Source organism: Neovison vison, chromosome 12 (assembly GCF_020171115.1).
Source record: "Neovison vison isolate M4711 chromosome 12, ASM_NN_V1, whole genome shotgun sequence".
Classification (NCBI taxonomy): Eukaryota; Metazoa; Chordata; class Mammalia; order Carnivora; family Mustelidae; genus Neogale; species Neogale vison.
The window spans coordinates 124344431-124359040 of record NC_058102.1 but is presented as its reverse complement, the minus strand read 5'-3'; the positions used below and the strand labels follow the sequence as shown (position 1 = coordinate 124359040).

The window sequence follows — 14610 nt, the reverse complement described above, 5'->3', positions numbered from 1 at the left end:
TTTTTAACCATTCAGTCATTTAATATTTTTTACAAATTAATTTTCCATTTCTAAATTGTGCTTAGTTTCTAAATTTGTCAAGCTACCTCTGCATAATCAAAATTTATTTCTCTTTGGGTTGGGTCTCCCTTGTCAGTGAAAAGTTACAGTGAGCAAAATTTCCTACAGTATTATTCAGCATTCAGAAAATTTATGTTTCATGAAAATAGGAATGACACGTCAGTACTCATACACTCATAAATCATACAGAGCCTCTCTCACCTTTTCCTTTTTCTGTGACCTCCTTTTCCTACATCTCTACAAGTTGAAATTTTGGCACATGTGTTAGCTAAAACGCTAAGTATGAATCGATGTATGTCACTATAAAAATGGAACATGAAGTAAAATACATCTTTTCAGCTTTTGCTTGTACAAAATCCCAGTAATATAAAAATGCATTCGCAATATATAAAGTTTTAGGGGAAGGTAAAACAGTTTATCTAAAATGATCCAATGTTATATTTAAGAAAAATATATGCGTAAGGCTATTAAGCATTACTGTAAAAATTGTTACCCCATACATAGATTTATAGGTGATATGTATTTTCTTTATACCTCTTCTATTATCTTTTTAATCAGGGAAAAGTTATCTTTTTTTTTTAAAGATTTTTGTTTATTTATTTAACAGATCACAAGTAGGCAGAGAGGCAGGCAGAGAGAGAGGAGTGAGCAGGCTCCCCACTGAGCAGAGAGCCCAACGCAGGCCTCGATCCCAGGACTCTGGGATCATGACCTGAGCTGAAGGCATAGGCTTTAACCCACTGAGCCACCCAGGTGCCCTGGGGAAAAGTTATCTTAATGATAGGAAGAAAAGATGTGACTTGGATTGTACATTTGTTCTCATTAAATTACATATACACAAGAATGTCATATGTCAATATCATTTAGGCTAAAAAGGAGACATTGGTAAATACACTATATACCATAGCCACGGAAAACATTGCCAATACCAATGGTATACGTATTATTACAAAGAAACCTACACTGACCGCAACAGTAGCTCCTGAGTTCAGCTGACCGGGTGGGATTAAGGGGCAAGCATACTCTGGTGGAACACTGGGTGTGGGGAGTGGTAGGAGAGAGCACAATATTTTAGGATGGATCTTGCTGCCAGGTCAGCCATGTACTAGTCATGTGACTTTGTGCAACTTAATCTTTCACAGTCACTTGAATTTTTAAAAATATGGAATAGTATTTACAGTGGTTATAAAAGTCAGATCATGCTTGCAAAAGCCTATTTTGTGAACTGTCATTGATGAATGCCCACTGTTTTGTTATTTTTGCCGCCACCAGTCAAGATCTCCAGACACACCCTTACTTATGTTGCCTGCAAACAGGTGCTTAGCTTTTCCAGATTGAGGTACTCCAGATTGGCTAACCCTCACTCAATTGAAGAGCTGATTTTTTTTAATATGATAACTTTCTGATAATGTCTTGTGACATTTCCAGTGTTAAAGGTACTCAGCATGTGTAAGTGAGTAATTTCTGGCTATAGAGTAATTGGATTATGATGATTCTCAAAATAGGCAACATTAATCAGATTTATCTTATGATTAGATTCTTCTCACTAATCGGACCAATGCTGATGTTCACTGAATATTATTAACAAACTAGAGATTTATTTGCTACAGTGAAAATAACTTTCTGCCCCTTCTAAAGTGAGCCTGGGGAATTGATCTTCAGGATGTAGTAATAAGACTGAAAATTGTTCCCAAGAAAAACTCAGTTTTTCGCAGAAGCCTTGGCCTTTCTAACTGCTCTAGGCCCAAGGAACTATTTCTAAAAGACTCTAACCACATGTCTAAACATTTCTGAGCGCAGCGTGCCAACAGAGCCAATGTTGATCTCAGCAGAGATGAGGGTTCCAGATCTGTTCTTTTGGTGGGCCATTAATGCAAAAGGTAGATCTAGCAAGAAAAAGATGGGCTATCCCGGGCTGCAGAATACAATGGGAACAGAGACTTGTTCATATTCAGAAAAAAAAAATTGCCTTGTAAATGATCAAATGGAAATTTCTTCCATGACTTTTAATCGATTTCACTGGAATTTTTATACTTCATAAGTGATTATACAGAAAAGATGAGAAGTCCATAGTTCATACAATGACTATTATTGGAATAATCATGATGAGAAACTTAGGCCAACATAACATAACATAACATACACTTTCTGAGCAACTTACTTTTTAGTGGAATGTAGGTCTCTAAACCTTTGTAATCTTCCCATGGTGAAAACACCAGCGTGCGCTTGAATAATCAGAATGATAACCTGACTGGTAAAACCTTTCTTAACAAGTTGTTAGTATTTGGGAGACAAGACATATGAACATCAGAAACAGACAAAAGCTAACTACAAAGCATAAGAGAGAAATTGTCACTGTTTGTACATATTTTGAATCAGAGATTATTAAATTTTATTAAAAAATTTTTTGACTGTTCAGTATTTTTCCAAATACTGAACAGTCAAAAAGTGTATTTTTGTGCTTTCATTATTCATATGCCCAAGTAGATGCCTTGAAGTTGCTGGGGAAGATTATAGACCATTTATTTTTACTGTTTACTGTATAGATAAAGCACTTAGTAGATGAGGTACTCTGTGGCAAGTGATTGCCTTCTATATCTTGATTCTTTTGTCATTAAAATTCAGTAAAAACACTGATTCACCTTGGTGACAATGAAAAACTTAGAAATTCTTCACTAACAAATCCTACATCTAGGCAAATTCTAAACTCAGTTTCTCTCAGATCCAGAGAAACTCTTTTTTTCCTTTTTTTCTTTTTAGCATGTCATAGTAAAAAGGAGTTTTAATTGCTTTTATAAACGTTACTTTCTTACAGAAATGTGAAATTCACAGTCCCTATTAATTGAATTTGTGCTTTCAAGGGCCATATGACTATGGTGGTTTTATCCATCGTTTCATGAATCCTCTTTCATCTAAGACTTGATTTATAATGAGATTACAGAATCTCCAGATGCTTTAATAAATATCTGTTCTCCCAACACAAGTCAGAGTTCTTAGTTTAGCTGCTGTGGATTTAATATATTTTATGTGCATTTTATTTTAATTTATTCCTTTTCAGTGTTCCAGCATTCATTGTTTATGCACCACACCCAGTGCTCCATGCAGTACGTGCCCTCCTTAATACCCACCACCAGGCTCACCCAACCCCCACCCTCCAGAACCCTCAGTTTGTTTCTCAGAGTCCACCGTCTCTCATCTCTTAATAAGAATTGAATAGTAGAGTAGTACCTTAGCACAGGCAGTGGAGAGAAACAGAAGGACAGCTGTTTTTGCTTGCTGTCCTCTAGAGATGGCCTCAGAAGCTCCGAAGAAAAATAAGTCTAGATTAACAGAGCAGCCAGATGGGAAGTCTTTGTGATATTTGCCTGACTTTTAAAAAATTAGCTCAGAAGTTCTACTTTACAGTTTACACCTGATATAAAGCTAAAATGGAAAAAGAAAAGAAAATTTAGCTTTAGATTTTTCCTTTTGCCCTTTTTCCCACCAAAAATTAGGTTTTGTCAGTTGTCTTAGTTCACATTTCCCCCACCATGTAATCTCAGTTGCTTTTTTTTTTAAATGGCATTACCTAGCTACTTATCATTTCTTCTCTTTGCTTTACTTAATTATTTCTAAAGAAATCAGAATGTAGGCACAATTCACAATTTATTATTTTAGAAACCATCGGGCAGTGCTTCTTTTGAAATAGTTCCTACTGGAGATTTATTAAAATTGGCCAGACCCTAGAGCAGACAGTGTAGTTATGTGGGATTCCTTGCTTGCCCGTGTAATAAGACTTTGGTCTGCACACCCTGTGGAACTTAATTCTACGCTGGCACATGCTTCTCTGTCCCACTTGATCATTCCTCCATTGAGCAATCCAGTCTCCAGGCTACTGTTTAATTGGGATTTGCCGCCGCCTAATACCTGTACTTCTCCCTAGAGCCCTTTGCTGTTACTGAAAGGAGTTTATCTTAGCCACACTATTAAAATATTCCAACCCAAATGATCTCCCCCTATTCCTTAGTCCTCTTTGATATCTCTGCCTCTCTGTCTATGGCTCTAGAGAAAAATTGTACTCTGAACCTAAATTTCACCAGTTTATATTATTTGCTGAGTTACTCCTTCCTGGTTTCCTTTCATTTCTCTCCAAGTTCTTGGAACCGTGATGGAATTCAGAATTGAAGGTTCCTCTGTAATAAAGTCTTGAAGACTATGATAAAAATTATATTTTAATACACTGGATAGAGCCTTACCCATTTCAAACAATAAACATCTCTTAAAAGTTTTTTAGAAGGATGGAAAATAATCATAAAAACAAATCCTGGAGGATAGCTTCATACCTCAATACCTCAGAGAAGTCAAATCAAATTACTTACTGAGGATAGAATTAAGAATGTCTGGATTTCCTTTTTCCATGACATGGGTTCTCATATGTCTAATAACTATTACTTCTCTGCCATAAATTCAACTTTAGTATTTATCTTTGTCCTTGAAGAACTTTTTCTCATTTTGACTAAATTCCTTTTTCTCCCTGGAAGGCAATCATGCTAGTTGTCTTTAACTATATTCCACTTGAGCGTTTTGTGTATATTTTGATCACATATTCAATTGGTTCCCCCTATGATTATGGAAAAATGTTTAATATCATTATTTTCTGATGACTGTGGTCTTTGTCACCAAGTATCTTGTCATTGAAGAATTGGGGTTGATCTCTTTGCTCTAATGCAGTAATGTGAAAAATAGAGCTTGAGAAAAAGACGTATATGTGTGAATTACTTTATGCCCATTGACACAGTTATATCTCATTTTCTTGTATACTACCTTGCTTATGCTAAACCTTGATATGCTCTTAGACTTCAGATAATTTTACAAATTCTGATATTATGTAATACTTGACTTTTTATGGGTAAAATTTGGAAGGACATCCTACCTTAACAAAATGACTGTTGGAAAAGATATAAGAATATCTTCATCCATCAAGCAACTTGCCAAATATCATAACTTTTTCAATTTTTTTGAGTCAGGCTGTGTGAATGAGTAGATCTTTTTTTTAAAAAGATTTTTTATTTATTTGACAGAGAGAAATCACAAGTAGACGGAGAGGCAGGCAGAGAGAGAGAGGGAAGCAGGCTCCCTCCTGAGCAGAGAGCCCGATGCGGGACTCGATCCCAGGACCCTGAGATCATGACCTGAGCCGAAGGCAGCGGCTTAACCCACTGAGCCACCCAGGTGCCCTAAGCAGATCATTTTGATTGGTGTAATGATTTGATACTCTCTTGCCATCTACAAAAAAAAAAAAAAAAGAAAAAAAAAAAGAAAGAAAGAAAGAAAAGAAAAGAAAAATAAGATAAAAATCCTCTCTCAACTTCCTCTGCCTCTCCCCTGCCCAACTTCCTTATCGTTGAATATGGATCTTTTATAAGCACTTAATGAGTTTTGGTTGTGTTGATATTAGATATACCACTGCTATTTCATGAACTTTCTAGAACTGGACTAGTTCCTTTAATATTTTGGAAACATGATCAAGTATATGACACATATTACCTTATAGTTCACAACGCTTCCTTAATTTCCTAAGACAGTCACCACTGTAATAGTCTATGTCATTAGGTCAACAACTTAAAAACTAATGCTCTAATACTTAATGAATAGCTGTATAGCAAGCCATTTGATCAAAGTGGAACCAAGTTTTTAATCTAGCATCAGCATATTTCCTTTTGTTCTGTGATTTTCCTGTTTAATCATGATTATGATTATGGTCATCCATAGAACTATAATTTCTGGCCCAGCTATTCCACTTTTAGGTATTTACCCAAGAGAAATAGAAATGTATGCCCATGCTAGTATCCAGAATATAAAAGAACTCTTAAAACTCAACAATAAAAATGTATAACCTAATTTTAAAACGGCAAAAGATCTGAATAGACATTTCTTCAAAGAGGATATGCAAATGGATAATAAGCACATGAAAGGCTGTTTAGCATCATTAGTCATAGGGAAATGAAGATTAAAACCATAATGAGGGGCGCCTGGGTGGCTCAGTGGGTTAAGCCGCTGCCTTTGGCTCGGGTCATGATCTCGGGGTCCTGGGATCGAGTCCCGCATCGGGCTCTCTGCTCAGCAGGGAGCCTGCTTCCCTTTCTCTCTCTCTGCCTGCCTCTCTGTCTACTTGTGATTTCTCTGTGTCAAATAAATAAATAAAATATTTAAAAGAAATAAAACCATAATGAGTATCACTTCATACCCACTAAGATAGCTAAATAAAGGCAGACAGACAATAACAAGTGTTGGTGAGGATGTGGGAAATTGGAACCCTCATGTGATGCTGGTGGGGTGGTAAAGAAGTGCAGTCTCTTTGGAAAATAGTCACATTGGTCCTCAAAATGTGAAAGAGAGAGTTACCATGTGAGTTATCAATTCCACTCCTGCTTAGGTACCCAAGAGAACTGAAGGCATATATCTACACAAAACCTTGTACGTGAACACTGCAGCATTATTCATAATAGCCAAAAGGTAGAAGCAAGCCAAATGCCCATTAATTGCTAAATGGATAAACAAACTGTGTCTATCCCTAGAGTGGAATACCATTCCACCTTGGAAGGAATGGGGTTCTAATGGCTGCTTCAACATGGGTGAACCTTGAACACATCATGTTAATAAAAGCACTGGTCACAAAAGACTACATATTATGTGATTCTTTTTATGGGAGTTGTGCAGAATGGACAAATCCATAAAGACTGAAAGTAGGTTAGTGGTTGCCAAGGGCTGGGGAGATCAGTAAAGAGGGAGGGCTAAATGGGGCGTGATTGTTAATGAGGTAAGGTTTGTCCCCAGGGGCTTGAAAATCTAGGATTGGAGAAAATGTCAGATACCCCAAGGGTCCTGGTGCTGTGAACTGATAACACCTTTCCAAAGGGCCATTTGATAAACTTGAAAAACAATCTTACCTTAGTACCAGTAACTCAGCTTCTAAAGATGTATCCTAAGGAAATAATGAGAAACTTCAGCAAATATCTACGTACAAGAATGTGTCAATAGTATTTTTAATCAAAATAAGATGGAAAAGATAGAATTAGCAAACAAGAGGGTATTAATTGAACTTAACATGGTGCATCTCTATATTAGAATCTTATGTATGCATTTAATTCAATGTTTTCAAAAGAAAAATCACGGGTTCCTGGGTGGTTCAGTGGGTTAAAGCCTCTGCCCTCTGCTCAGGTCATGATCTCAGCGTCCTGGGATTAAGCCCCGCCTCTGGCTCTCTGCTCAGCGGGGAGCCTGCTTCCCTTCCTCTCTCTCTCTCTCTCTCTCTCTCTCTGCCTGCCTCTCTGCCTACTTGTGATCTTTGTCTCTCTGTCAAGTGAATAAATAAAACCTTTAAAAATAAATAAACCTTTAAAAAAAAAAGAAAAATCACATAAAATATATGGTTATGTTATTTTATGTTAATAAAAAAATAATTTGCAAAAGATCATGCACGGATGACCCCAATTCATGTTTTCACAGTACAATTACTTGTAAAAATGGCTGCCTAAGGAGCAGTGATAAGTCTATTTAATTTTTTGTTTATTAGGTTTTGCATTTCTCTTTGGAATGGGTCAGAGTATGTATTTCTGTGCATATGTATTCAGAAGACAAAACAATGTTGGATATTTAACGGTCACTAAACTCAAGCTAATGTTGTTTGTGTGAACATTTAAAAATGCTGTTCAGTAAACACTAAGGAATTTCTAATTCTCTCTCATGGTTGGAGTCCCTTATCTGTATATAAGTGTGAAGTTAAAGCAAGGTTTTGCCAAAGCAGTGCTGTTGACATTTTGGGCCGGGTGATTTTGTGGTGGTGGGAGGTCGGGGAGGTGTGGGCTTGGCCTGAGCAGAGGATGGTGTTCAACGGCATTCCTCCCCCTCCTCCCCACTCCATGTCACTAGTACATCCCAACGTTACAGCAAAATCCTGTCTTCTCATGGCGCCAAGTGTCCCTGGCAGGACATTTATATGTCATGGAATTAAAGGAGCCACTTTATAAAGGAAGAAAATTCTGGATTGTTTGAAAGCGGGATTTATCTGTTGTGAAGTTCTGCCTCTTTCCTCAGACCTGTGCTTGATTTGTAACTTGGGTAGACACTGTTTCATCAGGACACCAAGTTAAACAGTGACATAGTGAAAGAGCTCTTGACTCTCATTTTAATTTCTATGTAAATTGCATGAATCTTCATTACATTTCTTTTTTTTTTTTTTGGTCTGAGTGTTTATAGCACCAATCCCTTGCCCTGCTTCTGATTATAATGCTGGTCGTTCCCTACAGCGCGCTCGGCCGTAACCGGAAGCTGTGCCAGTGATGGCGTCCACATCATCAGGGCTTCCAACTTCTCTTCCACGCCTTTTGCCACCGTGTGTGGCGATGAAATCCTGTCTCCTGTCACCCTCCTAGGCCCGGTGATGCTCAACTTCTACTCTAATGCGCACATCACAGACCTTGGATTCAAGTTTAACTATAAGATCACCCGTGAGTAGCCGTAATGATAGAGTCTGGAATTTACTTCTTTTCTTAAGTAATTCCCATAAGGACTTTTAATTGTGATTCATACATCACCAGCTTGAAGACTTGGGCACTTTAAGGGGAAAAATGATCAAACAGATGTCTGGTCAAAAATACTGGGGAGAACCTTCTACAGGAACTTTAGCTAGAACGACTCTTTGAAAATCAAATGCAAGATTGAGATTTATGTTGATAATGAAAGTTAAAATGAGCATTCCTGCTGTCTTTAGTTGGTAGTAAGTTATGTAAAGGTGTCTTTTTAGCCTAGACTATCCAGATGCCTGTCTCATTTCTCCAATTCACTCTGCTAATGTGAAAAACAGTATTTTATAAATTTAGAAAAAAACAGAAGAAAACATCTTTATAATCTTCAGGGAAGAAAGGACTTTTTGATAATACAAAAGCATAAGGTCTTAAGGAAAAGAAAAGATTAATGTATTCAGCTTTATTGTAATTTGCAAGTTTTCCATTTCAAAGGCAAAGTGAGAAGACAAGTCATGGGATGAGCAAAAACCTTTGTAGTTACTAGGGTCTTTTCATTTTTCATTGTCTGTAGACAATTTAATCCTATGTTTCAAAATCACAAGATTCTATTTCCCTATTTTCAGTTATCTTTTCCTCTCCTGCAATAAGTGCGGTTAGCTTACTGACCATTTTTACCACATCATCCTAGTTTCAGTGAAATGGACACACACATCTGATAAAAGCTTGTTTTGTTTTTTCTTTATGTGACCAAGGTCATTACTAAAGTTAAATGATTTTCTTTTAAATAAATTACTATTCCCATCCACAAAGAAGTCTTGAAACTCTCTACTCACGAAAAAGACCTTTACAAGTCATTCATATTAGCTGTTACCTGAGTCCTGACCCCATTTGGAAAGTGTCACTGTGTGTGACTCCGTAGGCTTGTGGGCACATCCAAAATAGATTTGGGCACAGTGAGGGTCCCTTCCCCTGGTTTTCTTGTTATATAAAGAAGAGCATCAGTTTGTTTATTCTTTCAGTCCCACTGGTATGTTGGAGACTTACATGCTGCTTTATGATCTTCTACTCTTTAATCTCTCATTTTCCCAAAACACCTTATATAAGGTTTACCATATCTACTGTGAGAGTGCCATTTAAAAAGTGTTGGCATTAAGATTTCAAATCCTGACAGGTACAAATTTGGGAGTTACTTGGACATTGATAAGCTTTCAGAAACCACATAATTGTCTGTAAGCTGAAATAGAATAATGGCTACACAAATCTAACTTTTTAAAAAAAGATTTTATTTATTTATTTGACAGACAGAGATCACAAGTAGGCAGAGAGAAAGGGCGGAAGTAGAGCCCGATGCGGGGCTTGATCCCAGGACCCTGGGATCATGACCTGAACCAAAGGCAGAGACTTTAACCCACTGAGCCACCCAGGCTCCCCACTAATCTAACTTTTAATTCACTACAGTTGTCCCCAGGGGTCTCAGACTGTGTATACTTATGGGTACGTGTAGAGAATAGCCTTCCTCGAAATGTGGGCTTACTGGAAGGAATATAAACAAACAAACAAACAACCTTAAATGGCAGCTACGATTTATTTATCATTTCTAAGAGATGTAAACGGAATATATCTGCTGACAGTATATAAACCAGAGAAATATCATCAAAATATACTACTAACATTATAATTTTAGAATCATAAAATAAAACAGAAGCATTTCTCACTGCAATGAGTGGGGCAGTTTCCATCATTGTGCAGCATGGGCTCATTCTCCTTATATGTAAGGCCAAACAGAAATAATACTAATTTAATGTTTTTTATAATGGGGTTTTTATGGTCGTTTTATGGCTGTGGTTTTATTGACTAATAGAAACAACTAACAGTTCTGGGCTGTTGATTGCTGGAGTCAACATGGGCGGGGAGCGGGTCTAGCCTCCCACTTGCTGAGGAGCAGGAATACAAATTTGGGCAAGTAGACCTTACCAGGCTCACAACTAAATGGGAAACGCAAAGGACCCCACTTGAATGCCCAAAGGGAACTAAACTTGAAAGTTCCAAAAACTGTTTCTAGTACTTCACATTATAATACTCTGTCTTGACGGAGGAAACTCTATATTTAAGATATTTAACCTATATTATAGATCTCCAGATCACAGTCCTTCCTGGGCCCAGATGCCCACAACATGCCTTGGATTCTGCGTGCCTTTTCTCAGCTTCCAGTTACCTCTGTCATCCCTCTCAATCTGTTCGTTAAATATGGGGAATGGACCCCAACACATGAAATGTTCATTCTCATTGTTTTCACTCTGGTCATTGAATTGACAAATTCCATTCCAGGGTATGTCTTAAAATATTCTCCCCACTTCTACTCCCTTATTGTCTCTTCCCCTGACCTTAGTGAGAAACATCAATATTGTTTGTAAACACAATGAAGGGAGATTGAAGTTCTTTAAGGCAAATGGTTGGCATCTCTCTTAAGGAAAAAAGGTACAATTGTAAAGAATACCTCAAAATTACTCTTTCACGCTCTGAGCAATAATCGTTCTCTGTCTTCTTCTGCAGCCTGTGGGGGAGTGTTCAACTTCTCCACCGGGGTCATCAAGAGCCCTGCCTATTCGTATTCGGACTACCCTAATGACATACACTGTTCGTACACCATCATCGGTAGAGATGACAGAGTGCTTCAGCTGAAGTATGTAAGACAAATGTACCTTCTCTACAGTTGGGTCAGCTCTACTTGCAGAAAAGATATTCCTTTACAATAAAGAACACTGATTTTTACAGGAGGTATATAAGAGAATGCTGAAGAAAGGAGTGTGAAGTTCTTGTTTGTTAGTATAAATCCGGAAAATGGGTGTCCCGCCTTCCGTGCAAGCCAGTAGGGATTAAGGGGGAAAACAGGCACTCCACCAGTGAAAATGAGTGTTGTCATTTTCCAGCAGGCTTCAAAGGAGTGAGTGTAGCCTTCGTATAATGGACTGTAAAAATTTAAGCCTGTCTTGGAAGCAGCAAGAGAAAGTAATTTCATTTGTTGGGCACTTTCATTTGTTGGAACTTTATTATTATTTTTTAAAGATTTTATTTTTTTATTTGACAGACAGAGATCACAAGTAGGCAGAGAGGCAGGCAGACAGAGAGAGGGGGAAACAGACTCCCTGCCGAGCAGAGAGCCCGATGCGGGGCTTGATCCCAGAATCCTGGGATCATGACCTGAGCCGAAGGCAGAGGCTTTAACCCACCCAGGTGCCCCCATTTATTGGAACTTTAATTGATACTTTCCATAGTTCTCTTCTTTCATTCTTTTTGTTTGTTTTGTTTTTAAAGATTTATTTATTTACTTATTTGACAGAGATAGAGAGTACAAGTAGGCAGAGCAGCAGAGGGAGAGGGAGAAGCAGACTCCCCGCTGAGCAGGGAGCCTGATACGGGGCTCAATCCCAGAACACTGGGATCATGACCTGAGCCGAAGGCAGCCACTTAACCAACTGAGCCACCCAGGAGCTCCTGTTTGGTTTTTGTTTTTATGGTTTTTTTCTTCTTTCATTCTTAAAACAGTTATATGAGGCATGTATTATTAAACCCATTTTACTGATGAGAAAATTGAAGCTCAGACAGGTCAAATTACTTTCTCAATGTGATATGCTACTAAATGAAGAGTCAGAATCTGAATTCACATCATATTTTCTCTCAAAGCCATGCTGTTAATATTTCCCTATGCTATTTCTTGAAGGGCAAATACTTCCTGACTACTTGAGAAATGTATTTTTATCCGTGTATCAGAACACCTCTACACTGGTGCCCCATGATATTGCTGACATCATCAGTAAAACTCTCCCCTAATCCCACTACTCCCCACAGCACTGATTAAGGACCATAACCTCCAGTTATCAGTGATAAAGTTCAAAACCACATTCATCTGAGATGACGTATTTGTAACTCTTGTGTTTCAGTGATAGGCAGCGTACGGCAGAGGGCTCTGAAAGTTCGTGTACTTCAGAGCAACCTAGAGTTTTGTATAGGAGGTCGATGGGCTGGAATCTTTCTTACCTACCTCCCCACCAAGTGGCTGTGATCACTTTCATCCCTAAAATCACATACTCTGCAGTTTGCCTCCAGGAACCCATGTCAAATGGGTCTTTATAAAAAAGTCTTATCCAGTCTGATTGGGTTCCTATACCAGACAGTAAGTGGTCTAGAGGCTGCACGTTGAAGAAATCTGCAGATCCCCCGCCCCCCGCCCCCAGGACTATTTGTAAGGAAGCTGTGCCCCAAGGTCCAAAAAGTCATTTAAGTCTAAGGGACAAAAGAATAAACAAAAAATGCCAGATAGTCCAAAAAAGGAGGCCCTATGGAAGGATCATCTGCCTAGAATGGCAGAATAAGGAGTCTTTCTTGCCATGTGCCTTGGTGGCCCAGTATTTGCTTCTACATATGTAGGATTACAGGTGATATATATACTGTATATCTTGATAACATATATCTATTTCCTGTGTGGGCTCTGGCTTATCATAGTCAAAATTCTTTTAGCATGGTTGGAAAATTTTTTATACTCTAAGAACCTACATTTTATGAAACAGATATTAGCCCAGTTTTTGCAGAAGTTGTAAACATTAGTAAAACATGAATTCTTCTACCAGGGCTCTCAAAGTACCCTGGCAACTTAAGCTTTTCTATCAATGGGCTTTTCCAGATATCGTCTGTTCTCTGGAAAAATGATAAAAAATAAAATGTCAAAACAGCTTTGAATCCTCTTGGAAACTCAAATCTTTATCTTTTTTTATGGATTCATGTTGTAGAAAATAAATGTGTTATCCAAGGAGAATAAAAATAGATGTAGTATTTTTGGAAATTATCTAGCTCTTGTTCTGCCTTCATCTTCTTTTACAAGAGCATTAACTATTACATGTGGTTGAAGAAATAAAGAATTTTTCATCTTGTTCTTAATCATCAGTTTGAAAAAATTGAACTAATTAAGGCTTTTAAAAAATTTTACAGATCCTTTTTTTCTTAAGGCTCTTAGAAGGAATTTTCAAATGAAATATCTTCAAATTATTCTGTATTAAAGACTATTTATTTATTTATTTTATTTGAGAGAGAGAGAGACAGAGGTAGAGAGTCCAAGGAGGAGCAGAAGGAGAGGGACAAGCAGACTCCTTGCTAAGCACAGAGCCCAATCTTCTGACCCTGAGATCAGGACCTGAGCTGAAATCAGGAGTCAGGCACTTAACTGACAGAGCCACCCAGGAGCTCCACAAATTATTCTGTGTTATATGTTATTTATTATAGATGCTAGCAAACAAAACAAAGCAAAAAAAAAAAAAAAAAACTGAGAAAGCAGGAGAACCTACAGAAATGAGGGCAGGATATCAAATAATTTAAACAAATTTAAGAATAATAATAAACCCATTCTAAAGCCCTAAAGATAAACTATGTAGAAAGCCTTGCTTGTTTAGGAAACTCTGGGAATAGTTACTTGAAATGACAGAGCAGAGGCCTTAGATTAAAATAGTATCTCAGGTCATTAAATGAAGTTAAGGTTGTATCCGTCAGGATAGTTTTAAGTGGTAACAAACACGCCCAGGGCTCAGTAGCTTAACGAGTTGATTTCTCACCTGTATGAGGATGTCCAGTGTGGCCTGGTCACTCAGCAGCCAGGCTGATGGACGCTTCATTTCTACATTTAAATCCATGACCCCTCACTGCAGTGGCAAGGCAAACCGAATAGTAATTTTTTTAAAAACGCCTTCCAAAAAGTAATATGTATCACTCCTGCTTATATTTCTTTGGACAAAAGAAAGTCTAAGGGCCATGTAGAACCTCACAGTGTACCCAGAAGGGCAATTCTCCCAAATGTAAGGAACGCAGAGAGCTAGGGATGTGTGGTATAAAGTTCCTGTAGCAACTATAATGATCCTAAATGTAAATATTTGCTTATAGCCATCCAGTCATTAGAATAGCATACTGTTTCTAGTACTTTCTGTCAAGTAAAGCATGGATGTTCTGCCTTTGTCTTGCTTTTTGTTTGTTTGTTTTTTGTTTTTGTTTTTACAAG

At 37.8% G+C, this 14610-nt stretch overlaps 1 protein-coding gene across 1 annotated transcript in view; it reads left to right on the top strand.

The window, feature by feature from the left end:
- Nucleotides 1-14610, top strand: part of CUBN (cubilin) — a 259483-nt gene that overhangs the window by 206494 nt on the left and 38379 nt on the right. Inside the window, exons 57-58 of the mRNA XM_044229270.1 lie at nucleotides 8349-8549; nucleotides 11121-11250. Of these exons, the coding sequence (XP_044085205.1) occupies nucleotides 8349-8549; nucleotides 11121-11250 (331 nt within the window). The remainder of the gene's footprint in view (nucleotides 1-8348; nucleotides 8550-11120; nucleotides 11251-14610) is intronic.